The 26,146-nt window shown below is 56.9% G+C and overlaps 2 protein-coding genes across 11 annotated transcripts in view; one reads left to right on the top strand and one right to left on the bottom strand.

Moving 5' to 3' along the window:
- Positions 1 to 17,929, top strand: part of AFAP1L2 (actin filament associated protein 1 like 2) — a 96,778-nt gene extending 78,849 nt beyond the window's left edge. For 3 of the 4 annotated variants that reach the window (XM_032312330.1, XM_032312329.1, XM_032312331.1), the window contains 14 exons: positions 647 to 852; positions 1,999 to 2,178; positions 4,599 to 4,688; positions 5,992 to 6,076; positions 6,832 to 6,936; positions 8,578 to 8,789; positions 10,615 to 10,760; positions 11,639 to 11,750; positions 12,374 to 12,613; positions 12,695 to 12,872; positions 13,379 to 13,534; positions 15,355 to 15,548; positions 15,671 to 15,793; positions 16,664 to 17,929. In XM_032312330.1, the coding sequence (XP_032168221.1) occupies positions 647 to 852; positions 1,999 to 2,178; positions 4,599 to 4,688; positions 5,992 to 6,076; positions 6,832 to 6,936; positions 8,578 to 8,789; positions 10,615 to 10,760; positions 11,639 to 11,750; positions 12,374 to 12,613; positions 12,695 to 12,872; positions 13,379 to 13,534; positions 15,355 to 15,548; positions 15,671 to 15,793; positions 16,664 to 16,690 (2,054 nt within the window). In that variant the 3' untranslated portion in view covers positions 16,691 to 17,929. The remainder of the gene's footprint in view (positions 1 to 646; positions 853 to 1,998; positions 2,179 to 4,598; positions 4,689 to 5,991; positions 6,077 to 6,831; positions 6,937 to 8,577; positions 8,790 to 10,614; positions 10,761 to 11,638; positions 11,751 to 12,373; positions 12,614 to 12,694; positions 12,873 to 13,378; positions 13,535 to 15,354; positions 15,549 to 15,670; positions 15,794 to 16,663) is intronic. The other variant, XM_032312332.1, reaches the window with a different exon arrangement.
- Positions 17,930 to 18,496: 567 nt separating this feature from the next.
- VWA2 (von Willebrand factor A domain containing 2) overlaps positions 18,497 to 26,146 on the bottom strand; it is a 48,043-nt gene continuing 40,393 nt past the window's right edge. For all 7 annotated transcript variants that reach the window (XM_032312336.1, XM_032312337.1, XM_032312334.1 and 4 more), the window contains 5 exons: positions 25,641 to 25,748; positions 23,870 to 24,442; positions 22,133 to 22,684; positions 21,460 to 21,585; positions 18,497 to 20,632 (listed from right to left, as the gene is read on the bottom strand). In XM_032312336.1, the coding sequence (XP_032168227.1) occupies positions 20,517 to 20,632; positions 21,460 to 21,585; positions 22,133 to 22,684; positions 23,870 to 24,442; positions 25,641 to 25,748 (1,475 nt within the window). In that variant the 3' untranslated portion in view covers positions 18,497 to 20,516. The remainder of the gene's footprint in view (positions 20,633 to 21,459; positions 21,586 to 22,132; positions 22,685 to 23,869; positions 24,443 to 25,640; positions 25,749 to 26,146) is intronic.

The raw sequence follows: 26,146 nt of genomic DNA, 5'->3' as shown, positions 1-26,146 counted from the left end.
GAGGTAGAAACCAGAAGGGGCTGTCTGTGCTGGGAGGTGTGCAGGGGTGGGAGAGCGAGAGGAGTGGGTTGGGAAAAGGGCTGTGACCAAGAGGGACGGCCACTTTCACCCCAGAGCCATTTCCTGCTGTGGTTTATCTCACCTGAAGAAACTGCAGCCTCTCCCCGGGACAAAACCGGGGATGGAGCTGGCCACACTGGGAGGCCTACCATGTGCCCATCTTGGGCTCAGATGGTGGCCCCTTCCTCTGGGCACCCCCCACCCCCGGGAGCCAGGCTCCCCCCACTGCCCCCCACTGCCCCAGGCGGGACTGGCCTTGTCAAGTGTGGACAGTCGCCTGTGTACCTCATCGTGTCTGAAATTTCTGTGGAGCCTGGGATGAGATTTGAGGAGAAAAAGGGAAACCCTCCTGGTTTGGGTGATTTGTGTCTCTGGCCAGAAGCGGCATTCAAGAAAGTTCACGGAGGAGGCTTGGCGGCCGGGCCTGCCCCGGTCTGTGGCTGGTGGCTGTCAGTCTGGTTCAAGGGCACAGAGAGGCAGGGGCCATGTGGCCTGGAGGCCCCTGGCTGCCCCTGTCTCCTGCCCTTCTCCCTAGACCAAGGTCCCCTGCCCGGTGGGGTCCTGACCGCGTGGGTCTTCCTTGCAGAGGATGGAGAGGCGGTGAGCAGCTCCTATGAGTCCTATGATGAAGAGGAAAACAGCAAGGGCAAGTCGGCCCCCCACCAGTGGCCCTCGCCGGAGGCCAGCATCGAGCTGATGCGTGACGCCCGCATCTGTGCCTTCCTGTGGCGTAAGAAGTGGCTGGGGCAGTGGGCCAAGCAGCTCTGCGTCATCAAGGACACCAGGCTCCTGGTCAGTTGGGCTCCTGTCGTGTTCCCATCTTTTCTCTTTGGGGGGAGTCGGGGAGATGGACCCTGATACCAGGTGGCTGGAGCCGTTTCTATCTCGAGGCTTTCTCCCCTCCCTAACCTGAAACGCTGTGCCAAACATCCTGTGACTGGATGAGTGTGCTGCTGCTTAACTAAGAAAGTGTCCTGGTTTTCACAGGTCTCTGCAGGGGGCTGGGACCACCATCCCCTGCCCCCAGTTCTGTCACATAGATGCGGTTTCTGGGAATCTCATCCCCTGGTCTGAGGGCTCATTCTTTCTCACAGGCTGACCCCTGGCCGTTTGGGGCAGAGCCTGCTGCCTGGTCAGGGCTCTCCCTACCCTGGTTCTGGCCGCCGCATTCACCTGTCACAATGTTAGAATCAGAGGCATTGTCTCAGAAGTCATGGTATTTTGAGACACTGATTATAACTCAAAACCCGTAAAGGAATTGGAAGATAGCGCTCTGACCACAGCCCTGTTTCCTGTTTTTCTAAATTACAATTCAGTTTTATGTCCTCATTTGAAGTGCCTTTTGGAGTCATTACGATCACACTTTCTTCTTGGGTCACATCACGCTGTGCTCGGCGCGAACGTTCTTTCTGGGAATCCTGTTCCGCAGTCCTGTGACAGACAGGGGCAAAGTGTTTTGTCCGGGAGGGGAAGCGAGTCCCTTTCTCTTTTGCTGCAAATCATTTTCCTAACTAAGCAGCTTGGGGTTTGTTCCCGACGCACCCTTTCCTGGGGTGGTAAGTGAGAAAGGCGGACAGGTGGGGAAGTAGGAAGAGTGAGTTCAGCCTGCAGGTATGAGAGTGGGCTGCAGGGGATGACTTCCTGCAGCTCGCCGAGGCCTGCAGGGACCTGAGAGCAGCCTGGGTAAGCAGGGTGCGCAGGCATCCCTGGGCGAGGCTGGCAAGGAAGAGGCATGAGGGACAGGGGACGATCTGCCTGGTCACTTGGACGCCAAGGACAAGAGCTACTGATACTGGGGACCATGTTTCTGCACCTTTGGTTTGGCTGGGGAGAGCCCAGGGCTTGGGAGGTCCCGCTGTGCCACAGGCCCCCCTCTGCAGGACCCGCCCAGGCCTGGTGTCCCTCGGAGAGTGGCACAGCATCTCTCTTTCCTTTTAGTGCTACAAATCCTCCAAGGACCACAGCCCGCAGCTGGACGTGAACTTGCTGGGCAGCAGCGTCATCCACAAGGAGAAGCAAGTGCGGAAGAAGGAGCACAAGCTGAAGATCACGCCCATGAACGCCGACGTGATTGTGCTAGGCCTGCAGAGCAGGGACCAAGCGGAGCAGTGGCTTAGGGTGAGGGTGGCCCCAGGCTGGCGGGGACACATGCCTGCTCCCCTTGGGGCTCCCGGGCGCTCCTCGTTCTGGCGCCCTGGCTTTTTCTAAAAGAGATGACCCAGCAAGGGCAAAGGATCTCCGGGCCTTCAGACTCTCAGGGCGCCTGTGTTCTCGGTGGTAGCAGTCAGGCCCAACGAAAGGGCACAGCACTCTGCTGCTAAGCCCGGTCTTGGGCTCTCCCCGAGACTCCTTCGCCCTTTGGCTGCTGGAGAGGCATCGCCAGCCTCCTTGGGAAAGGTGACTAGATGGCAGAGTCACTTGTAAAGCACTTAGCACCGGCCATGCCCTTGTCGCCAACGCAACTCATCTGACCTCACGGGGGCTAGCCTCCCCATGTCAACAGCACCGTTTCACAGGGGTGCTGATTACAGCTCATAGTTGACCCATCAAGGTCACCTGGCAAGGGAGTGGCAGCCTCGGGTTTCAAACCCACGACTGTCAGACTGCAGCCCTGTGTGTCCTACCATCCCCCGTGCAGACGGTCAGGTCAGCCCGCAGGTACACAGTACGGCCCCAGCGATGATGAAGCCTGGCGTGCCCCATGTTAAAGAGAAGCTTGACCATTCTGGAAAGTATAAGGTTGGCACCAGGAAGGGGCCCCCGGTTGCAGAGGGATGTCCAAAGCCAGCAGGACCCCTGGTGAAGCCAGACTGAGCCAGAGAGTTCCCTTCCTTCCTTGGTTCCTGCTGCCCCCTCCTCATCACAGCTCTGGATCTGCTCTCTAGCCCTGTCTGCGGGTGCACACACACAAGTACTTGTGTGCACTCACACGCACATGCACTTGTAGAGGGACAGACACCTGCAGGCACCTGTACACACACACTCTCTCTCTCTCTCTCTCTCTCTCTCTCTCTGCTCCTGCTCCCAGTTCCCAGGGCTGCTCCTCTGCCGCTCAGACCTTCCTCTCCTTCCTCTGACCCCCCAGTCTTCTCCCTCCCCGACTCACACGCCCTCTTCCTGAGACCCTCTGCTGCCGCTTTCAGAAGGTACAGCTGCTGGGCTGGCCGTACCTTCCTCCCTGGTCAGATGAGCGCAGAGGCAGGACCGGCTGCGAAGGGCCTGACTCCCGGGACTTGCCCCCTCCAGTGGTTTGGCAGGGCTGATGTGCCTGTGTGACGGCTCTCAACCACTACCCGTGTCTGTTTTATTGAACCCACCTACCTTCCCTGGCCTCCGGGACCCAGCGCTGCGTAATCACGCCTGCGCGCACAGGGCAGGACAGGTGGATGGCCGTGGGTGGGAACCGTGGAGTATGGGACAAGGGCTCCGGGACAAGAAAGCACAGGCAGGACTCTCCCAGAGAAGCCCTCAAGCCTTTGAGGTTTCCAGGTTTCACGTGCTTCCCCCACCGAGGGTGTTGGCATTTCCGGGCCCTGGCTCGTGAGGATGGTACCTTCATATGCGAGTCCCCACAGCCGCCCCTGGTGCAGGTGTGGCCCCAAGGGGTGACCGCAGCCGCGGCCCCGGGGTCACGCAGCTGGTGGGCTGACTGTGGTCTTCCCGCAGCACCCCGTTGCGTGGCCCGGGGTCCGGACCTGGAGTCTGTCTACGAAGTGAGACCTGCCCTCTGTTTCCCCATGCCCGTAGCCATTCTTCTTCGCTTCTTTGGCTTTCGACTTTGGAACTTGTTTCCACAAAGTGCTCTAAGCAGAGACTGAAGAAGGAGGGTCTGTGAAAGAGCTCTTGTTGAATCCAGCGGGCTCCGGGTGTGTGTGTGTGTGTGTGTGTGTGTGTGTGTGTGTGTGTGCGTGCATGTGTGTGTGTGTGGCTGCCCAAGGTGGTTACCCTCTGTCCAGTGTGGCCAGAGCATCCTCTTACCCGTGGGCCCCCAGCCCAGGCCCCTGGGTGCCGGAGAAAAGGCTCTTCCTGGAGTAGGGTGGGGCGGACTGCGACAGGCCCCAGGTGGCCATTGGGAGTCCCGCCTCCCAAGCAGCAGGAGGATCTCCGCAGCAGACTCCAGGACCCCAAAAAACTTGGGCGGGGGGTGGGGGGGACTTTGGCAAATGCTGTCTTTATCATACCCACAGCTGAGCAGCCTTCCCCGCCCCAGGATGAGGGCACGGAGGGGCCTCGCAGAGCTGAGGGCTGGCAGCTCCGGCCATCTTCCAGCTTTGCTGTAAAGCATCCCCCCTGCCCCGCCCTGCCCAGCCCCAGAACACATGGGGGTCTGCAGGAGAGGGGGCCAAGGGAACAAGCCTCCCCCCAGCAGCCTGCCCAGTCCCCAGCCAGGTGCTGCGGGGGCGAGGGAGAGTCGCTGTTCCTCGGCAAGCAGGCGTCCGCTCTCCTCCACCGTGTGCCCTGACCCCGAGGGGCTGTCTCAAGGTCTGGCTGTGGTTCAGGCTGAAAGACCTCGGCGGATGGCTTCCGTCTCCCTTCAGGTCATCCAGGAGGTGAGTGGCCTGCCTTTAGAAGGAGCGTCCGACGGAAACCAGTACAGCCCAGATGTCCAGCGTCTGAACTGTCAGAAAGTAAGCCTCTATCCTGCCTGGAAGAGAGTTCAATTCTCTGCCTTCTCTGTAGAAATTAGATTGCACCAGCCCCGTGAGTAAGAGACGTACAAAGGTTGGATAAAACCAGTAGCTTCAGGCAGAAAAGCTGACTTTGATACTCTTGCTTGGCTGCAGGAAGCTTTGTTGAACCGAGGTCAGCATGCCCCCCCATTCTTACACAGAGAAATTCATGGTAGGAGGCCTTTCTTTTGCACTGACTCCTGGTCAAGCTTCAGGGCTGGGAGAACTGTCCCCACGTTGATTCCAACTAAAGGGCTCTGTTGCTCATTTGCCTGGAGCTGGGGGGCCGGGTGCTCGTGGAAGGGAGGGCTGTCCCCTACGGCTTCACATTCCAGGTCCCAGGTATCTGTAAACGGGTACTCTGAAGCCTGGGAGTGCACAGAGCAGAGCGTCCCTGGGCCTCACCCTGGTTCCCCCAGCCCTGGCAGGGAAGAAGGCAGAGGGTCCCGAGATGTCTCAAGCAGGGAGTCCGGAAGGCACAGGTCCTCCCTCACGGAGTGTTCCCTGGCCAGGTCTAGCCGTCCTTGAGGCCCTGCCTCAGCCCAGGCCTGTTGACTGGGAGTCCCTCTGCCTGCTTCCCGGAGGTCTGGGCGAAGTTGTTTTCTGAGAAAAGCTAAGTTGGAACGCTCTGAGTGCTTCACCTTCTAACAGCAGCCACCACGCCCTTCTAGAAACTCCTAAGTACCCTAACAGCCCTGGGGGTGTAGACGGGTATATTATCCCTATTTAAATACATGCACAGCAGGGCCCAAAAGGGCTTATAAGTGGGGCACCTGGTCTGGATGGAGAGTGTTCCAGCCAGGGCTCCAACGTCGGTCTGACCCTGTGTAGACAAGTAGGCCTTTCTCGGGAGCCTGATGTGTGCATCGTGCCGTCCGTTCTTGAAAGCGTCCCTCATGCCTGGGTGGTTCCCAGCCCGGTGGTCAGCTCCAATACAGATGAGAACTCTAAGCACCGCCTCCCCCGGGCTGGCCACAGGGTTGCTCTCCCAGCAGGCTGAGCAGGCATCTTGAGAACTTGTGTACTCGGATGCGTGGTGGCCCAAAGAAGAGGGTCGTCTCCGGGATGGGGCTGGGAAAGGGAAGGCGAAGCCAGGTCGCCCAGAGAGCCCGAGGGAAGCCTAGCTGATGGGCCATCAGGAACCCGGACTCTGCAGTGACCCCCAGCCTACATCTGAATGCTCTGAGTTTCCCGTACGTTGTGATCCCTGAGGTAACCGTTCCCAGACAAGGTCACCCACTCGTCTCCCTCTCTTCCGCAGCTAGATGTAACGGAGAAGTACCTGTCAGCCCCGGAATATGGAAGCTCCATAGAAGGCCATGCCGAGGTCCCAGAGGCCAAAGATGGTACCAGCGTTTGCGGCCGGCAGCCTCGGCTGGGGCGGGGGGTTGGCGTCCCGGGCTGTGAGACGTGGCTGTCCGGCTCAGCCCTAATGGGTTTTAACAGCTGCTTGCAACATGCCTCCAACTTATAAACTGCTTGGAAATAATACAGCTGATCAAGCCAAGAGAAAGGGGGAGATGAGCAAATCGAGGTCAAGTTTTATGAATTGCCGGGGGGGGGGGGGGTGGTTAGAATAGTCTTGCGTGTCTTCTTGTTTGCTGACCCCGGACCCAGTCACTTAGAGCCAGTACAGTCGGTGGAGATGCTCCAGTGTGTGGGGCGCCGGGCTGGCTCAGTCGGTGGAGCCTCCAGCTCATGGTCTGGGTTCAGGTCATGACCTCAGGCTCATGGGATCGAGCCCTGCGTGGCGCTCCCTGCTCAGTGGGAAATCTGCTTGGGATTCTCCCTCTCCCTCTGCCCTTCCTGCCTGTGCTGTTTTGCTCGCTCCTTCTCTCGCTCTCTTTCTCAAATCTTTTTTTAAAAAATAGAACTTTAACAACATCAACAACAAAAATGAGTTGGTGTCCTCCTTTTGAGTGTGTGATCCCAGGGATTCCTGGCTCTGTCTGTGGCTCCTAGTCTGGGGAGCCGATGTGTGTGCGTGTGCACGAGAGGGAGGGGCCAAGGCTGCAGGAATGGGCGTACTGTTCCTGCTTCTCATCGTGGCACGTCAGCGGGTTGTGGGCCCTGCTGACAGCTTTTTCTCTCCTCTCGACAGTCAAGAAGAAGTCTTCTCCTGGCCTCAAACTGAGCAACCTAATGAATCTGGGCAGGAAGAAATCTACCTCACTGGAGCCTCCGGACAGGTCCCTCGAGACATCCAGTAAGACCCGCAGCCGCCTGTGGCACCCGCGGGCTCCCCACCAGGGTGGGATCCTGGCTCCGGGAAGGCGGCTCAGACTGTGCGGGCCTCTAGAGGTGGGAGCTCTTGCTGGAAGCATCTTAGGGAAAGCTGCCCTGCAGCTCCTGCCTCTGTCTGCCGTCCCCGGAGGTGGCTCGTGATGTGTACCAGCCTCGGTCTCGCGGCAGTGCTGGATCCTTGGTGCACCTGACGGGTCCTCCCGGTGCTCCTCCGGCAGCTCTGTTCGTTTGATCGGTCTTGAAGGAGCACAGCAAGCAGCGCCCGGGAACGGGGACAGGGCAGAGGGGGAACACAGTCCTGAGAGCCCACAGGCCAAGTGCGGCTTCATACCCCGAAGCCACACGCTGTGTCATTGCAGTAGCTCTAAGGACTCGGGGACAGAAAGAACCTTTCCTGCTCTGAGGTCGGAGGGGGCTTCCTGGACCTGAGCCCCGACAGTTGGGCAGGAGCTGAACGGGCTGACATGGTGCCCCCGGGCAGGAGCTAGGACTCAGACATGGGGACAGTGAGGCCCATTAAGAGGACGACAGAAGCCCACATTGCTGGTACAGAGGGTGTGTCTGGGTGCTGCTAGGCTCCCTGAGGTCATCTCTACTCCCCTCATTCTGTCTTGAGGAAACAGAGGCCTGTCCCACAAAATATCCGGAGGGAGCCTCTGTCCGGGCTCAGACTGTGTGGGCCTCTAGAGGTGGGAGCTCTTGCTGGAAGCATCTTAGGGAAAGCCTCCTTCTGTGCTCCCTGCTTTCTTGACACAGTTTTCAGTCCAGAGAACTGTGATGGGCAAGTGAGGCCCTTGCCTGGGTGAGCCAGCATTCCTAGGTTCTAGGCTTGAATCCTCCAGTGCTGCTATTCGTGTGGCTCTGAGAAACTCATGATCCCCACTGTAGGCCCAGCACTGGGTGGGTGGGAACGTGGCCACACACCGTGACCCATCGCGTGACTTTGAACCCTGGGCCCTGGAGAAGCTCAGGGTCTGCTGGGGGCAGCTGATATGGAAGCAGGCCTCACTGTTCTGGGATCTGGGAGTTACGGAGGGAGGCAGAGCCAGGCGTGCAGGACCAAGGGAGGGTCAAGCAAGGCTAGCAGAGTTTGGGAGGAGGAGAGGGAGCCGGGTAAGGGGAAGAGGAATTTGCAGACTGAGGCTGAGTGACTGGGTGAGGAAAGGGCCGTCTGTCAGGGGGCACTGAGGAGGCTAAGGCTGTAGAGCCCAGCGAGCTGACGGCACCCGTGGTGGGGCAACCTGGGCTGGGGACCTTCCTGCACGTGGCCCAAGTGACCAGGGCCCGGGAGGGCTTCTGCCCGCAGGGTGTGAGGCCGGGGAGCCTGGTCCTGCAGCATAGCCAGCCAGCCTACTCTAGCCAACCGCACACCTCCCTCCCCTCGGGCCAGACATAGTCCCCAACACAGCAGAGCTATGCAGTCCGCTTTCCAGGGGTCTGGCCACGTACACACAGGCAGGGAAAAGACTGGGCTGGATTCCCAGCCTCCTTGAGGTGAGAGAGCTGCTTGGGCAAAGCCTGACAGGTCTGGGAACAGAGATTCTGGGGGAGATCCTGGGAGGCCCCATGGCAGCCATGGACGTGCTTGTCCCCTCTCTGACAGGTTACCTGAACGTGCTGGTGAACAGCCAGTGGAAGTCACGCTGGTGCTCTGTCAGGGACAGTCACCTGCATTTCTACCAGGACCGGAACCGGAGCAAGGTGGCCCAGCAGCCCCTCAGCCTGGTGGGCTGTGAGGTGGTCCCGGACCCGAGCCCTGACCACCTCTACTCCTTCCGCATCCTCCACCGTGGCGAGGAGGTGGCCAAGCTGGAGGTACTGCTGGCCTGTGGGGCAGGCCGGGGACGGGGTGGTGGGGTGGGGGTGGGGAGGAGGCCAGGGCCAGGGGCAGGGGCGAGGCAGGGCATGGGCATCCAGGCTGCTGGCTGTGCTGCTCGGACTGCCATCCTACCATCTGAGAGGCTGTATAGCCCTACGTGGTTTTGGGTTTTTTTGTTTGTTTGTTTTTACTCCCTCACATTTTACTTCTTTGCATTTTTTTTTAAATTTTCCATGCCCTTTATGACCTCAGAGCAGTTGTGTTATAGGAAAGGGACAATGAGCTACTTCCTGCACTGGGGGCAGGAGGATTATTTATAACTCCCTGAGCTGCTTGAAAAACCTTCTGGGGATTCACAGTGGGTTTGATTTGGTTTGTGTATCACCAGATGGGGCCCTGTATGTAGAGACAGTTGTTTGTTAGGGCTCATCTGGGGGAAGAAGGAGGTTTGTGACACGATGAGGTTTCTCCCACTCCCCACCCTCTGTTTGATGTGATGTTACAATTGCGAAAGTAAGAGGTGACCTAATGCCTTGCATCGAGCTGGGGCAGGCCTGAGCCAGAGTTCTAGACACACAGGGAAGCACCCTTCCAGGCTCACCCCTGTTCACCTGCTCCTTTCTCCCGGGTCTTTCTCCAAATTGTGCTCCGATACTGCCCTCTGGTGGCTAAAAGCTCCACATGCCAGTTGCTTCCTGGAGGAGAACCCCCCGGGTCCGGCTTGATAGCCCCCCACCCATCCAGCTGTCCTGTTGACAGCTACCGACCCAGTATAATAATGTGGTAAAGGAGACAGCTGTGCAGTCACTGGACTTGGCTTCTAGAGAGAGTGTGATATGCTACTCAACGAATCACCCGGTGGGTGACTTAGTTAAGGGAGGGCTTCAGGGGACGGTGGCATGCTGAGCTTGGGATTGCAAGATGCTTCCTCCAGCTGCTGGGCAGGGAAAGGGATGGAAGGGCCACCAGAAGGGGCACACGGAGACCGGTAAGGGAGCCGCCACAGTGGCCCAGAGCAGAGAGGGTGGTGGCTGGAGCTAAGGGTGCCCACGCAGAGCAGATGGAAATGCCCACTGGGAAGGGAAGGGCGGACAACAAGTAGCTCGATGTCCAGCCCTGCTCCCAGCAGCCTCTCTGGGAGGAGCACAGAGGCATCAGCTGTTCAGCTGAGTCGTGTCAGGCCAGTGGGGTGGCTCCTGGTCCTTATGCAAGTAAACCCGAAGTCTTTGTAGGATTCCCAGTGTTTTCTCATTAAAAAGGCAAGAAGCAGTGTTGGTGTTTTAATAGCGCCCCAGCATATGTGTTCGCTTCGACCGCACAGTCCGCTGGAGGAAGTCGGGCTCCAGCTTCCCCGGGGTTTACCTCGTTGTTCACAAGAGCTGCCGAGCTGCTGTCGGGTGTTGGACATGCCCTGTATCCTGACACTGACTTTACTGAAACTGTCAACAAAAACGAATTTGGATTTTGTTATTTCTTAGGGTTCTGGTCTTGTATTTACAGATTGGGTGATTAGACTGCCTCATGGTAGTTTATAAAATAGAGGTGTCACCCTCCAGTGCTTGCTCTCAGGGCTCGTGGGCCTTCCAGACCCACCCGTCTATGAATCACGGTGGGTCCTTGGACAGATGTCCACAGCGTCACTGAGGGGGGCGCCGAGCTATCCACGGTAGCAGGAAATGTTTGGTGGCACAGGGACGAGATAAGCTAGTGACAGTGAGGCCTGGGCACCTGGGCGGAGGCGCTGCTTGCCTGGCCGGGAGGGCTGGGCACCCGACGGCACCCTCCGGCTCTGCTCACGTCGTCCCTCTCGGTCTCCTCCAGGCCAAGTCTTCTGAGGAAATGGGCCACTGGCTGGGCCTCCTGCTCTCTGAGTCAGGCTCCAAGACAGACCCGGAAGAATTCACCTACGACTACGTGGATGCCGACAGGGTGTCCTGTATCGTGAGTGCGGCCAAAAACTCTCTGCTGTGAGTGTTCAGGGGCTCTGTGGCATCACACCCTCCCTTCCCAGCCATGCGTCCCGACATGGGCCCAGGCTGACAACTGACCCGCCTCCCCGTGGCCTGTTCAGTTGAGCAGGGTGGCAGCTGAGAACCCAGGGTCAGCCCTGTTCTATCCAGGAGTGGGAAACAGGGCCTGAGGACAGTGAGGAGCTGAGCCAGGCCTGGGGTGGGGCGGGGTAAGGGGACGCACAGCACCTTTGGCCTGCGTGGACGCTCTCCAGCTCCTTACGGCAGCTTGGTGCCTCTCCTGACCGTCCCCTTTCTTTGCGGCCGATGGAGCGCTTTCTCTTGGCTTCCCCCCGAAGTCCTGGCCCACTCTGAAATAAGCAGGGTCGGTACTTCTGCTCTCCAGGCAAGCAGACGGGGCTCTGGGAGAAGCACTCCTGGATCAGGGTGGTTTGGGGAGCTGTCAGGGAAGCTGGTCGAGCTGCCGCAGTGGGATCGGTTTTCCTGTGTCCAAAAACGGGGATGTGGCTGGGCTGCCCAAGGGCATCGTGATGATGAAGACATGAGAAAGGATTTCATGGTTGGAAAAAGATCCTAAAAGGGAGGAGTCCGGGCGGGAAGGCAGTAGGATCTAGAAAGGAGAGGGATGGGGGCAAGGAAGTTTGTTTTCCTGGAAGAGAAATTCAGAACGGGGAGTTCCAGTAAGAAGGCCTGGGAAGACAGGGAGGAGTTATCCCTAAATACAGGAGTTGAAATCGAGGTCGACGCCAGCGCCCAGGTCCCCTGCACGGCCTGCGGCTCCTGCCACACCTCGCGTCGTCATGAATCTTTGAGACCGGTGGCTTTCACCCCCCTCTCATCAACCCCCTCTCGCTGTGTCTCGCCGGGGCTTCCAGACTGATGCAGAGAAAGTTCTCAGAGCCGAACACTTACATCGACGGCCTGCCCAGACAGGACCGTCAGGAGATGCTGTACGATGACGTGGAGACGTCAGAGCTGACGGCTGTGGTAAGGACCCAGGCTGGGCAGCGACCTGGGCTGTCCTGTCCTCCTCCCGCCAAACCTTGATGCCAGAGACCAGCAGATTGTCCCTAAGATGGGCGGATTCCAAGTCCCCTGCAGGGTGCAGGGACCTAGTGCAACGAGGCCATCTTGTGTGCGGTGCCCCTGGCCTGGGGACCCGGCCTGGGCCGTGGGAGGGTGGGAGGAGGGGTGTCGGGATCGGGAAGAGTGACCCCATTAACCTGTGAGGCCCACACTGATGGTGGGCGGTCATAGCGACGGCAGGTTCCGTTTACTGGACACCGAACCCTGTGCTGTAGTGAGGGCTTCTGCGGATCGTCCCATTTAATCCTAACTGCCCCCATAAGGATGTGCCCTAGTCTCTTCTCTACAGATGAAGAAATGAGATTCAGGAACAATAAATACGATGTCCTGGGCCTCCCACCTCCTGGATGGCAAACCCAGGACTCGAACCCTGGCCTTTTAAGTCCAGCTCAGTAGAAGCTTCCCCAGGAGGCGGGTCTCTGTGAACCCCAACAATGGGGCAGGGACCAGAGGGAGGTCTGGCGCCCCCTCCACAGCGCAGGGGGCAGAGGCGATAGTGACAGCCCCCCGACTCTCCTCCGCAGGCGGAAACGCCAGAGGAAGCTGCCCCTGGGACAGATGCTCTGAGCGAGTCCCCACCCGACCGAGTCTACCTGGACCTCACACCTGTCAAGTCCTTTCTGCACAGTTCCAGTGGTGCACAGTCTCGGGCCCAGTCCCCACCGCCATCCCAGCCGGACCCCCCTGCCGAGACTCTCCCTGCAGACCCGGGCCCTGCCCCCGAGGAGCCCCTGGTAGAGTCTCCAGAGAACCCCGAGCTGCAGGTAAGGCCATCCCCACATAGGAAAGCCAGCCTCGCCTTCACGACGCCTGGACTGGCTGAGCCACGTTTGTTTCCCCCAAAGCAGACTCTGCGGCAGGAGAGTCCAGAGCCCGAGGAGCCTTCCCTGAGAACCATGACAGTCAAAATCCAGACTGAGCAGCAGAAAATCTCCTTCCCGTCGAGCTGCCCCGACACGGCGGTTGTCACCCCAGCCGGAGCCAGCCCACCTGTGAAGGAGAGGTTGAGGGTGGCCAGTGCAGGTGCCTGAGCTAGATAAGAGTTGCATGTTCTGGGAGCGCCTGGGTGGCTCAGTGGGTTAAGCCTCTGCCTTCGGCTCAGGTCATGATCACAGGGTCCTGGGATCGAGCCCTACATCGGGCTCTCTGCTCGGCGGGGAGCCTGCTTCCGCCTCTCTCTGCCTGCCTCTCTGCCTACTTGTGATCTCTCTCTCTCTCTCTGTCAAATATTAAAAAAAAAAAAAAGAGTTGCACGTTCTGGAAATGGCTTGGAGAAGTTAGTCCAGTTCCCGCCCTTCCAGACGCAGAAGCAGAGGTGGAGAGAGGTGAAGGGACTTGCTCAAGGTTACAAAGAAAGTGTGCGCCCGGTTTCCTCATCCGTCCCTGCCAGGCTGGCCTGGTGTTCAGCTCTGAGCCACGGCCAGAGCCTCGGGTTGTGTCGGAGCCTGCGAGGGCGGGGGGGGAGGGGGTGGAATGGCCCTTGTGTCCCAGCCTGGCTGACCTGGGGCTACTCTTCTCTGGGTCCGTAGAGATCAAACTTGGCAAGAACAGGACAGAAGCGGAGGTGAAGCGGTACACGGAGGAGAAGGAGAGGCTGGAGAAGAAGAAGGAAGAAATCCGGGGGCACCTGGCTCAGCTCCGGAAAGAGAAACGGGAGCTGAGAGAGACCATGTTAAAATGCACAGGTGAGGGGCCTCCCAGGTGGGGAGGTCAGGCAGAGGGTTTGGGCTCTCCGCGGGAAGAAACCGGATCTGTGCCCCTGCGCGCGCCCCTCGAGCCTCGGCCCCATCCGCCTGCAGTGCGGGGGGTCGGGGGCGGGGCTCCCCTGCCCTGTCCTCCCCCACGTCCTGTCTGAAATGCGGCTGTTCTGTAGAGAGACCCTCTGACCTGCTGTCAGCAGGACGGTAGATAGCAGACAAAACCGGTCAGAGGAGGAGGTCTCTCAAAATCACACATGTAGACATCACTGTTTTATTTTCACCTAAACATGTTCCATCTTCAAATGTGGTTCCGAGGCCTTTGCCTGAGACACAGGCCATCTGCCGGCCAGCCCGGGTCCCCTTTCCCGACATGTGCAAAGAAGTCCGAGTCCTTGTAGCTCCTCTTCCAGTCCTTTCCCGTCACTCGGCAGCCATCTCCTCGAAGAAACTTGCCTCTTAGGGGACCCCTGAAACACCTGCCGCATTTTCAGAGTCCGTCTCGCATTGCAGAGTCACACCCACAAGCGCAAGTGTGGGAGGCAGTTTTGGGGACAAACCCCGCTGATTCTTGGGAAGCCGCGGACATGACTGTGCCCCCCTCACCTTCCTCCACCAGAGTCACCTGCTTTCTTTGTTCTAGAACAGCTTTATTGAGATACAAGTCACAGATCAGATGGCTGCCCCATCTACGTTGTACGACGCCATGGTTTCTAGAATCGTCCCGGCTTTGTGCCACCAGCACCAGACACCCTCAGAACATCTCAGCGCCCATACTCATTAGCGGTCACTCCCATTCCCCCCATCCCGTTCCCTAGGCAACCCCTAATCTGCTTTCTGATGGAAGCTGGGTTTCCTTTCTGCCCAGCCGAGACTGCAGAGCTGGGACATGTGCGCACAAGCGTGACCAGAGGCTCATCCTCGACGGTCCTTGCAAACCTGGAGCGGGACCTGGGTGGTGAGGCAGGGCCAGGGAGCACCGGCCCTTTCCCTTCCGTATGGATTCTCTGGGCAGGAGAGGAGAAAACTTCCAGTCGAGTTCATTCTCCTGGCAAAGCAGCCTTGAAACCCTAAGCTAATAACTCGCCAGAGCAAAAGAAAGTAATTCTCAAAGTATGGATACTGACCATGAAAATAGGACCCCAGTTCCAAAACCATCAATGACATCTTTTCAGCTTGTTCTCTGCAAAGTTTTCTTGACCATCGGGCCCTGTGCCTACTTGTCCTCAGACAGGGGCTGACAGGTGAGGGCTCACCCTAGGCTTGGAAAGAGAGCGTTCGTCATGGCAGTGGCTGCTGGCCCGGAGCTCACGGCTAGGGGAAACCACGGTGCCATGTGGCTCTGCTCTGGTTTCCTGAGCCATCAGTTCTGGTGCTCTGGTACCAACCTGAGGACTGCAGGGTGAGAATAAAACAGGACCGAGGAAATGCCAGGACTGAGGACCACCACTCCCGATCAGCTTGGGGGGGGGCCTGGAGTGCCGGAAGGACTGTGGGGACTCAGCGGGGCAGGTGGAAACAGCATAGCCATTCTCCAAGGGTCATTACTAAAGCCGCTCTCTCCTTGGGGGTTGCTGCAACAACAGCAGATATCAAAACCACTGAGAGCCCTGAAGAACCTTCCAGAAGGTTTTATACCTCAGACCCATGCCCTCTGGTGAGGGCAGAGCTCTCTTCCCCCAGAGTGTGTACCAGCCTTTGCAGAATGCTAACGCAGGACCCAGCTCTGAGTGTGGGGGAGCCAGAGCTGTGGTCCGCACCCCGCTGGGGCGCCATTGCCTGCAGCCAGCTGAATTCCACCCCCCCAGACAAGGGCGCCCTGGCCAGCCTGGAGCAGAGGCTGAAGGAGATTGACGAGGAGTGCCGGGTGGAGGAGAGAAGGCGTGTGGATCTCGAGCTCAACATCGTGGAGGTGAAGAACAACCTGAAGAAGGCGGAGGCCGGGCCCGTGACGCTGGGCACCACCGTGGACACCACACACCTGGAGAACGTGAGCCCCCGGGTAAGTGGCGGGAGTCGGGGTGCCTCCGTGCCGCCTGCAGCGCCGCCTGGAGTGGGGCTCGGGGGAGGGGCTCCCATGACCGGCCCTCCGCTCAGGCCTTGCTCTCCTCTTACCCGCTACAGCCCAAAGCCGCCACCCCCACCCCTGCCCCAGACTGTACCCCCGTCAACTCGGCAACAGCCCTCAAGAACAGGCCTCTTTCGGTCATGGTCACGGGCAAAGGCACCGTCCTCCAGAAAGCCAAGGTAAGCGGTCACACCCAGCCTCCTTCAGGGCCACCAGGCCAAACTGTTGCTAAGGTGGGGCCCCCTCTTCTGGCCCGGGTAGCACTCCCCTGCTTCCGGCACCAGCTCTGAGAGGGCTCTGGCCAACCAGGAAGGCCTGAGCCCCGGGTTCCAGCGTTCTTACCAGTGGGCCCGAGGACACCGGATCCTGCAACCATCCCCCGCTTGAATATCTGTAGAGGCCGGGGAGATTCCCTAAGTTCAGAGACAGGCTGTGACTGGCCAGTTTTCAAATCAGAAAGTCAGTGATTCTAAAGGCCTTCTGCCGTTAAGAAACGGATTCAGAGAGGTGATAGGATTTGCCTCAAGGCCCCCAGCCAAATGGTGGTGAAGGCTTGGTAGGGTGTGAATAGACAGAAGGCCTTCCTGGGTTCCCCCTGGGGGCTAGATGGAAAAGTGTTGTCAATCTTTTCCTTCTTTGCACTGTAAAGAACAGACCGAGGGCAGCCTTTGTTTGGGGGGAAACTCTGTTCCTGGTTTCTGTCCTGCCTGCTGGAGAGAGTCTGAAGCCCCCCAGCACCAATGACTGGCTGCTGAGCCCAGGCGAGCCTGTGAGCTGCTGCTCCCTCCCTGCTGTGGCCCGTGTGGCAGAGCAGTCCCAGCAAGCTCTGCTGGGCCACGGCCTCCGAATCCTCTTAGCAGGTGCCCCAGATCGGAAACAGACAAGGGTTGAAACGTAACTGGCCTCTCTATTCTGAAATGCTTCTACGCTTCAGAAAAATATTTCTCCTTCACGCTGTTTCTATGTAGATGGAGGTTGCTAGAGAGGAAAACTAACTTTCTTCTTTTTGGTGGGGGGTGGCGGTTGCTGGTATTTGAATGGCACTCTAGGAATGGGAGAAGAAAGGAACAAGTTAGGAGACAAGCTTCATCGAAAGACTCTCCTGCCATCACGGACCTTGGTGACAATCCTACTTCATTAAAGTCTTCGTGAAAGCAGCGACTCTCAAGAGGCGAGTCTGCTCTGAAGGAAAAGGAAGGACTGTGGTCCTCTGGGCAGAGAGCATGGCTCAGAGGAGGCTCTGTCCGTTTTCAGAGCCAAAGGAAATAATACAACAACAAAATAGAGGGCTTCTCTGGGGACCTAACTGCTACTGGATGGAAACAAGACATTGCTGTGTTTAGGGGTCTACTGTGTTTTTTCTTTGACATTTTCATCAACTGCTTTATCAAGTTTTTTAAGTAGGGAAAAGCATCTGATGGTGGGACTTTGGTGGAAAAGAAATCAAGGCAGCAGGACCCTGTTCCACTGGTTATGTGGCTTGGGTGACCGAGGAGACCTCAACTCCTGCCATCTCTCGTCCAAGCTTCGACTTCTCTCCAACATGAGCAGGTCCAACTCTGTCTTCTGTGGTTTTAAACAGCATCGCGACCACCCGTGTGAAGCCATCCATGACAAGCATCTTGAGAAACAGTAACAGCGAGAATATTTGGGACCAAGATGAGGTGCTGTCCCCACTAAAGGACTTTTTTCCAGCCTAAAGCAGGCTTGAATCAATTGCTTTTAAATAAAATTTTAAATGATACTGTATTATATAGGGGGAAAAAAGTTCATAATCCTGTAATTTAGAACAGCAAAAAGTGTCTTTTTCAGATTTAGAAGGATCTTTTTGAGGTCTGACTTTTTACATTACCGTAGGAGGGAGGAAAGGTCACCCGGTGTTTACAGATGCAGTCCTGTGGCCGGGCCATTTTTCGGGGAGAAGTTCTTTTAAGTTCTGCTTAATGTCCGGGCGCCTTCCAAGAAAAACATTCTGTTTCAGGTTGACACTGTCCTCCTCCTAGAATTGGCAGTGCTGTTGATTGTGTCTTTTCTTCTGATGCAGTGTTTTGTTTTGTTTGTTTTTAACACTGATTGAAACATTTCATCCGCCATTCCTGCCGCCTTTCTGGGGGTTGTCAATCAGCATTCTCTAACACTGGTTCCTGAGAACTAAAGGTCTCTAGATTTCTGTTGTCTTCCTAATCCCAGGGCATTTATTTCCTTTGTCATATACACTTGGTGTCCTTTACCAAGTGGTGAGTTCAATTTTTTTTTTTTTTTTTTAATAAAACGTTACCTGTATTTTGGGGTTTTCTTGTAGTTCATAGAATGGCTTGGGGCAGTGCCTGGTAGACGTTGACCTTAAGGGGAAAACACGCTGAAGTTCAAAACATGTGCAGTAAAAACTAGTAGAACTGCAAGGTGCGATCTTAGCAGGAGACTTTAAGCCTCCTTAACTCACGCCCCAGAGGTAAGCTTGGAAGAGGATTTCCCCAGGATAACACAAAGGAAACACCTGTGATCAGTTTCTGCAGATAAGGGGCTGGAACCCGGCCCTCCTAGAAGTGAAACACATCCCTACATAATTGTTGGGGAAGAGAAATGTACCAATACTTGGAGGGTTGCCTAAGGAAGAATTAAGAAAGTTCCATACATGAATGTTACTTAAAACAAGACAAAATCTGGCTCATTGAAATGACCGAAAAAATAAAGAGACAACCTGAGGCAAAATTAAATAGAATTTTTAAAAACCACCTTTAGTTTGAAGAATATGCATTTTCCATTTTATAAAGTTAGCACAGTCATGGTACCAAATATCCAACACAAATCACAGAAGAAAACCCCAATCTCATTTTTTGAACAAAGATGAAAAATACCTTAATATTGGCAAGTGAAATTTGATAGTGTTTAAAGAATCGTGCGTCACGGCCGCATCATGTTTATCCAAGGAAGCAAAGGTGATTCAAGAACTGAAAATATACTAATGGGCCATTTATGATATGATCAGATTAAATGTAAAAAAGATCATCTCCACACTCCTGAAAAAGTATTCCTAACCTGAGAAAGTCATCCACATCGAATGATGGAAGATCCCTTCAGGTCCAGAAACAGACATGAGCTTTTAAAAACATTATTTCAGAGATCCTAGACAGAAGTACTCGTATAAACATCAAAAGGAAGGGGTGAGTCTGATTATTTATAAATATCTTTCTAGAAAAGAGAATTAACTCTTAGGATTAGAGCATCCAGCAAGTTGGCTGGAATTGGGATCATGCAGAAAACAAGATTGGTGATCTATCTGCACTGCGTAAATTTTTCTAAGGAAAACCTATTTCTATGTACTTAAAGGCCAGTTTCTTTTAAAAGAAAGGAGTTCCCTCTGCCACTACTGGGGCACAGAGAGGGTTGAACTGTTCAGTGACACCTTCCCTAGAAAAGGTTAAAAAAAAAAAAAAAAAAAAGGCTTGAGGGCTGGGACCTAAAACTAGAAATAGCCTTTAATGTGTAAGCCCAGAGCCCATGGCTCTGTTTGTTTTTTTTTTTTCTTAAGCTGAAGCAATTCAAATGGGATAGCCAAACACGAGCCCGGACCTGGACAAAGAGCTCACACTACAAAATGATGAACCTGCTGTCAATTTGAAGACGGTTGGTTCATGTAAGTTCTTTGACATCGCCTCTCAGCACCTGCCAGGTGGACACGTGACCCTACCTTGATGTCGCTGCTACCACAGCAAAGGTAATAATGGGAGTGAAAATGACCGTTCCTTTGTGATGTCTAACAACACCGTCTGATGACCTTTCCCTGCACTTTAAATCAAAGTAGCCTTGAACATTTGCATGTAAAACAGTTACATTATTAACATTAAAAAGAAAAGCCAGGACAGAGTGTCTGGACTTAGGTGCCAGCTCTGCAAAGCTTTCTACTGAAAACCCAAATCCTAACCACACAACCAAGGGGAAGAAGTGTTTCCTGAAGACTGCAGGGCTGAGTACCTAGTTTGCCAGAAACATAGGCCAGCGGAGCCCTCTTGCCACACGGGTTCCATTAAATAACCAACATCATTTCTCAAAATAGTCCTTTCAAAACTGGATACGGAAAGCAAAACCACCTAAACAGCATAAGTCTGAAGCTTCAAAAAGCCCGTACCCTCTATGTTTCTTTAGGTCATATTTGTTAAGAATTCCACTCTTCCTTGTCCTACCAAGAAAGGACAAGCAATAGGCACTGCACAATTAGCCCCCACTAAGTAACCTCCCAAGGAAGCCCCTCCAAGGGAATGTAGCTCAGGCCCGGCGCCAACGTCACCCGGCCCCTGGAGACCAGGGTGGTCTGCACGCTCAGCTCCTTCCCATAGTCAAACAAGCTGGTTCACCGTCACGTTTCAGTCTGGAGTCTTTCTAGGTCTTTGCCACGCACAGATCTGGTCACAAATGCCACTCCAGCCCCTTCTCAAACTAAAAGCAAACGCACTTGGACATCTCTGGGAAAAGACTGTGTGAAAAGGTCCACAGTTTTTCAGTCTCGAAATGCCATGGCTCCGATGGTCCCAAGGACCCTGCAGTGCCGGCCTCCTCCTGAGCGATACCATCCCAACAACATTATTTAGCGTTTGTTGTGGGCAAAGGGAGCTTCAAACAGGACACTGACCTTCTCCAAGCTCCTCTGTTTCTCCTCAGGGAGAAGCTGGCAGAGGACACCAGGGCACATCCAGGGACGGAAAGTCAGTATTTACTTACACATCAAGACGCTTCAATAGCTGCGGTAGTGGCTGAACCGGCTGCTGCCGTGTCCCTGAGCAGCACAGTCCGCCGTTGGGACAGCTCTTCCTGGGGCTGAGGGACATGGGCGGGAGGGTTCCCCGTGGAGCTGGAGGCAGATGCTCTGAGGACCCCAGGAGACAGGCAGCCGCAGGCGTGCTCTCAGTGCCCGGGGCGCCCGGGCCTTCTGGGTGGCTGCTGGGAGGGGTAGGGCTGCTGCCCTTCCGCAGGCTCTGGATGGGAGCCTCGTGCCTTGGGGGCATCTCCTCGCAAGGACCCTGGGACAGAGGCGAACCTTGAGGACAGGAGTGTCTGAGTCCTCTTCTCCCCAGTGGGCAGCCTGTGGGCCCCGACACTTGTCTCTCTTGCTCCCCAGCCCAAGCACCAGGGCCAGACCAGAGAGGCCCAGGCTGACGGCCCTTCAGGGCTGCTCCCCGGCCTCAGGTTACCTGAGCCCGAGGCTCCAAGGGGCATCTGCTGCTAGTCGCTTGGCTCCTCTGACTTGAAATTCAAGTGCAGGAGCCCCAGCGGGCTTGTAATGCTGCCCAGTATGGCTGACTGTCCCGTCCAGACCTCTCTCCTAGACCGGGACTGTGCTCTGCTCCAACCACCAGTGCCTCCCCAGTCCTCCCTCGGTGGATGGCCATTCCTCCCAGTTCCCCGAGCAGAGAGAAATGCTCGAGAATGACCTCCCACTGGCCTCCCCCACTCTGTGCCCACGTCCTGCCTTCCTGCCTCTCCGCCTCCACCGTGCTCCCAAACCCAAGCCTCCCTGGACACCCTCCTCCCAGCTGCTGTTTTCTCAACTGAGCCTGACGCCGACTCGCCCTGAGCTGTGCTTATTCACTGCCCGTCTCTCCACCGGCACGGGAGCTCCAGGAGGGCCGAGCTGCTCACTCTTCACCGCTATGTCCCCGCACCAGGAACGGCGCCTGGGACGCCGGTGGTCCCCACCGCATGTTTCGTGCGAGAAGGAACAAACCATTGCAGGAGGCCCTCTGCTGAGCCAAAGCCCTCGCCTCTGATTCCGCTGAGCCCCAAGGGCCGAGCAGGGCTCAAGTGACCCCCACCCAGCACCCACAGGCAGCGCGAGCACCGCACTTACGGTTCCCGCAGTGAGGGCCTTGCCAGCCGTCCCGGCACTCGCAGCGGTAGCTCCCGTTCCGCAGGATGCAGGTGCCCTCGTGCAGGCACGGGCTGGGCTTGCACAGGCTGACCGGCTGCCTGGCTTCTGCAAGGGAGAACATGCCCAGAGGGCCCAGGCTGGGTCAGCCCCAAGGACCCCCTCCTCTCAGGAAGCCCGGGACAGAGGTGAGGCCACACATCTCCGTGTTTCTGTGGGCCCTTAAGCAGCAGGGCGGAGGTCAGCACAGGGTGGGGGGCCCACATCGCACGGCTGGTCAGAGACCCTACTTCACCAGCTCTCCTGCGGCAGGCAGGGACTCTCTCCCTCTCACGTGTGCTGGGCACGCAGCAGTGTTTACTGGGATGGATACACTTTTAAAAAGGCAGGAAGGAGGTCACTGGCAAAAGGATGGCCTGGGGCCGGGCTGGCCTAACTGCCTATGTTCCTAGCTCTGTTGTCCACTATAAAGCGGAGTCAACCCGGATCCTTAGATTCCCGGGGGAATCTGTAGGGATTCAAACGAGGTCTTCTGTTCAAATGAGGTGCAAAAATTCTCAAGTTTGGCCATCCTGGCGATGACGTGTCTGGGGGCTCAGGCTGAGTACCCCCTCCCCGCCCCAGGGGCACTGAGGGCACGCACAGCCCCACTCACCTGCACATATCCACGCGAGGAGCTCATCCTGGTGGTACCTCAGGTCTGCGTAGCTTGCCACATGGATCAGGGAGTCCCGGGGGCCCGCGAGCCTCCGCAGAGCCTCCCTTAGGACAGGCCCTACGCCCACCACCAACACGGAGACGCCATTGTTCCTCAGCTTCTGGACAGGGACCGCTGCGTCCTCCGCCCCCATCCCACCCGTGAGCAGCACCACAGCCTTGGGGACACCAGGCCGGGCGCCCCTCTGGACAGTCATCACTTTGTCATAGACGTGCAGCAAGGCTGTGCCCGCCGAGCCCACGCCGCCCAGGTAAGGGGCCTGGCTCATGGCCCGCAGCACCGCAGCGCGGGTGAGATGGGTGTCCAGCCCGAAGGCTGTCCGGACGCGGCCGCCGTACACCACCAGGCCGACCTGGGTCACGTCCGGGTTCACGTCAAACTGCAGCGTGAGGCTTCTCACGAAGCTCTGCATCTGGGCAAAGTTCTCGGGCCCCACAGAGATGGAGGCGTCCAACAGGAAGAGCAGATCCAGGGACCGGGCCTGGCAGCCTGTGGGAGCGCGTCGGTGAGCCCCGGGCTGGGCCGTGCCCAGCAGAGCCCCTCCATGGGACCAGGCCAGCAAGAGGGACCGTGCTGGGTCGGGTCAGCCAGTCTGTCTGTCCCCTGCAGTAGCCACCCTCCACCCTCTCCTAAGATAATAGGACGCGTGAATGCGGGGCTAGACCACATTCCCCGACTCCCTGGCAGGGAGGTGTGGCCACAGGCTGAGGTTCTGACTGGATGTGGCTGGAAATCGTAGTTTCCAAAATCTGTCCTCAAAAGGAGGCTACTTGCCTTCCACTTCCCTTCTCCCCACTTACTGCTGGCCGAGAAGCCGTGACCTTGGACCTCGAGGTGGAACCCCAAGATAGCCAAGCCGCCCTGTGGGCTGAGGCCACCCACCTCTGAACTGTGCAACAGACGCCTACCATCTGTCAGCCCTGAGCTCTGGGGACCCTCTGTGACAGCTCCCTGCCCGCACCCTCATTACTGAGCACTCCCCATGTGCCACACACTGTACTCCAGGCGCCACTATAGCAAGTGGACAAAGTGGGCCCATGCCTCCCTCCTCGGGCTGACGGTCTGTGGGGAGACAGCCACGAAACCAACCCAGAATCACAGATCCCAGGAGCGGGCATGGGGGAGAAAGCGGGGTCCTGCGAGATGGACCAGCAGGAGCCACACAGCAAGTGGACTCTCTGTGAGGAGGCCGGTCCATTGAGGGCTGGGCGGCTCGTGGAGGGCAGGGAGAGGGCCTGAGGGGCTGCTCCTCCGCCTTCCCCCTGCACGGGGGCTGTACAGAGGCCTGAAGGACCAGCCACAGGGGACTCTCAGAAGCCAGTGCAAGGCGCTCAGCTTTTCTTCCAAGGCAGAGGGGAGCCAGGGGGAAGGATTAGGCACGGAGTAAGTGGGTCAGATTCACTGGTTTTTAGAAACCGCTCCGGCACAAGCACATCTGAACAGCGGCCACCCCAAGGAGCCTGACAAGACACGACAACCACCTGTAACGGAGGGTCCGAGACAGACTTCTTGGAAGCACAAAAGGTCACTAAGTAAAAACTAAGGAACTCTGAACTAGGGCTGGGGTCCTTAGCAAATGAAGATGCATCCGTACGGGGTCATTAATTCCGACAAACGTAGCTCGTTAACCTCTTACAAAAGGAGCCCCACTACCGCAGGGCGCGGGGACCTCACCTGGGCGTGGCTGGCCGCACAGCTTCCCCTGCAGCTCAGGGATTCGGTGGAACAGGTCCCGGGGGCCGGTGTAGACCAGGACGTGCTTTGGGCTGCCGGTGATCTCCTCCAGCTCCGCCCGCACGGCCTCCGTGCCCACTCCCAGCAGGAGCAGCTCTCGGGCCCTCGCGTGCCGTGCAGGGCTGGCCACCTCGTCCTGGGACGGTGACTCGGTGAGCAGGACCAGCACCCTGCGCGGACGGTCCTGGCCCGTCCTGGCAGCACTCCCAAAGCCCTGCTCCGCTGCCTGCCGCAAGGCACTGCCCGTCAGGGTGGCGCCGCCGCGGAAGGGAAGGCTGTCCAGGCTCTCGAGCAGGGCCGGCACGTCCCGGTATTCGCCCACGGGCACGGCCACCGCCAGCTCCCCGCTGTACCAGGCCACACCCACACGGGTCCGGGAGTCCTCGCTCAGCGACACCTGCACAAACCGCTTCACGAAGGCCTTGGCCCGCAGGAAGCCCTCGGGGGTGGTGCCCGCTGAGCTGGCCAGCAGGAAGAGAATGTCGATCCTGCACTCCAGGCTCAGCTTCGGGGCTGCCAGGATCACAGCAGCCCGCGGTCACACTACGGCCCCCGGGAGCGTGTGGGTCACCATCCCACCCGACTCAAGGCGCCCTGTCCCCCTCCCAGGCAGGAGTGAGTCAGGGCAGAGACACTGAGGGGGCAGGGGCTGGGGGCACCTCGACAAGTTAGGGCGAGACACAGCTCTCCCTCCTGGGTCTCCCATCTGACCTTTTTTTTTTTTTAATTTTTTTTTAAAGATTTTATTTATTTATTTGACAGAGAGAGATCACAAGTAGGCAGAGAGGCAGGCAGAGAGAGAGGAAGGGAAGCAGGCTCCCTGCTGAGCAGAGAGCCCGATGTGGGACTCGATCCCAGGACCTGAGCCGAAGGCAGTGGCTTAACCCACTGAGCACCCAGGCACCCTGGCCATTTTTTAAAAATTTAAAATGTAATCTAAAACTTTCCTCCCTTATGGTTCCTGCTTCTTGCATCCTCTTTGAGAAATCTTTGTCTGCCTCAAGTCATCAATATATGCTCCTCTGTTTCCTTCCAGAAGCTTCCCTGCTTTGCCTTTTGTACTAAGATCTATGACCCAGCTGGCACTGGTTTGTGAGTAGCTTGTGAGGTAGGGGGTCCAGTTTTGGTTCTTCCATATACACCTTCAGTTGACCCAGCACTGGATTTTTTTAGGTAATTACTTAAAAATTCATAGTAATAAATGTATATATATTAAAAACTTATTGTTTAACAAGCTCTTGCTATGTGTCAAGCATCATTACAAAGCACTTTGCATCTACCTTATTTAAAACTCTCCACAACCCTATAGCGTAGAGTCTATTGTAACGTTCATCTCATACCTTTAAAACCAAAAAGGGTTTCGGCCCCTTGCTCCTTTTCCTGTGAGAGGGGAGATGAGACTCTGTCCAGAACCAGGCCTCAGAGCCCGACTGGGGTCAGCAACGGGGCCCATCCACACACGAGGGTAGGGCAGTGGCCCACTCTGGGGCCAGTTACCCGGGAGCCGCTGTCCTACCCCGGGCAGCCCTAGCAGTCACCTACTCACAGAGCACTCAGAGGCTAGTTCACATGGAACATCAGGTCAGTGGTGTGCTTGCAAAGTAGGTGGCTCTGAAATCCAAGGGCCCATTTCTGTCTAATAGCTAGGAAGTGGGAAGTGGACAAGGGGAGCCCAGGCTCCGCTGCTCCCCAACAGTCCCGTGCTACGTACCGCAGTTAGCCTCTCCTCTGAAGGCCGGCGGGCAGAGGCAGTGGTACTTGTCCAGTCCTTCCGGAAGACATGTGCCTCCATTCTGGCAGGGCTGCGAGTCACAAGCGCCTATCGGAGAGATGCCCATTAAGAGCCTAGCACATCGGCTCAGATTCGTGAAGGGATCTGATCAGTGCTGTGAGTCCAGCAGGCCCCCCTGCCCCACCAGGGCCCAGCTCCCTCCTTCCCCCAGGACCACTAGGGACCTAGCCAGAGCACCTGGGGCAAAGACAGGACAGGAAGCGAGTGAGGTACGCAAAGGAGAGGCTGGATGTGGGTACAAAGGACATGCCGTGGTGGGCTCCATCAGGCCTGCGTGAACCACAGGTTCGCAGGGGATGTGCCAATGGCCCCTGGGCTGTTACAGCCTGAATTGCATCCCTCCAAATCCATATGTATTAGTCCTAACCCTCAGGACCTTGGAATGTGACTGCATTTGGAGAGAAGGACTTTAAAGAGTCTTTAAA

The sequence above is a fragment of the Mustela erminea genome, chromosome 14, assembly GCF_009829155.1.
Source record: "Mustela erminea isolate mMusErm1 chromosome 14, mMusErm1.Pri, whole genome shotgun sequence".
Classification (NCBI taxonomy): Eukaryota; Metazoa; Chordata; class Mammalia; order Carnivora; family Mustelidae; genus Mustela; species Mustela erminea.
The sequence above is the reverse complement of the archived record's forward strand: the minus strand, read 5'-3'. Positions and strand labels throughout refer to the sequence as shown.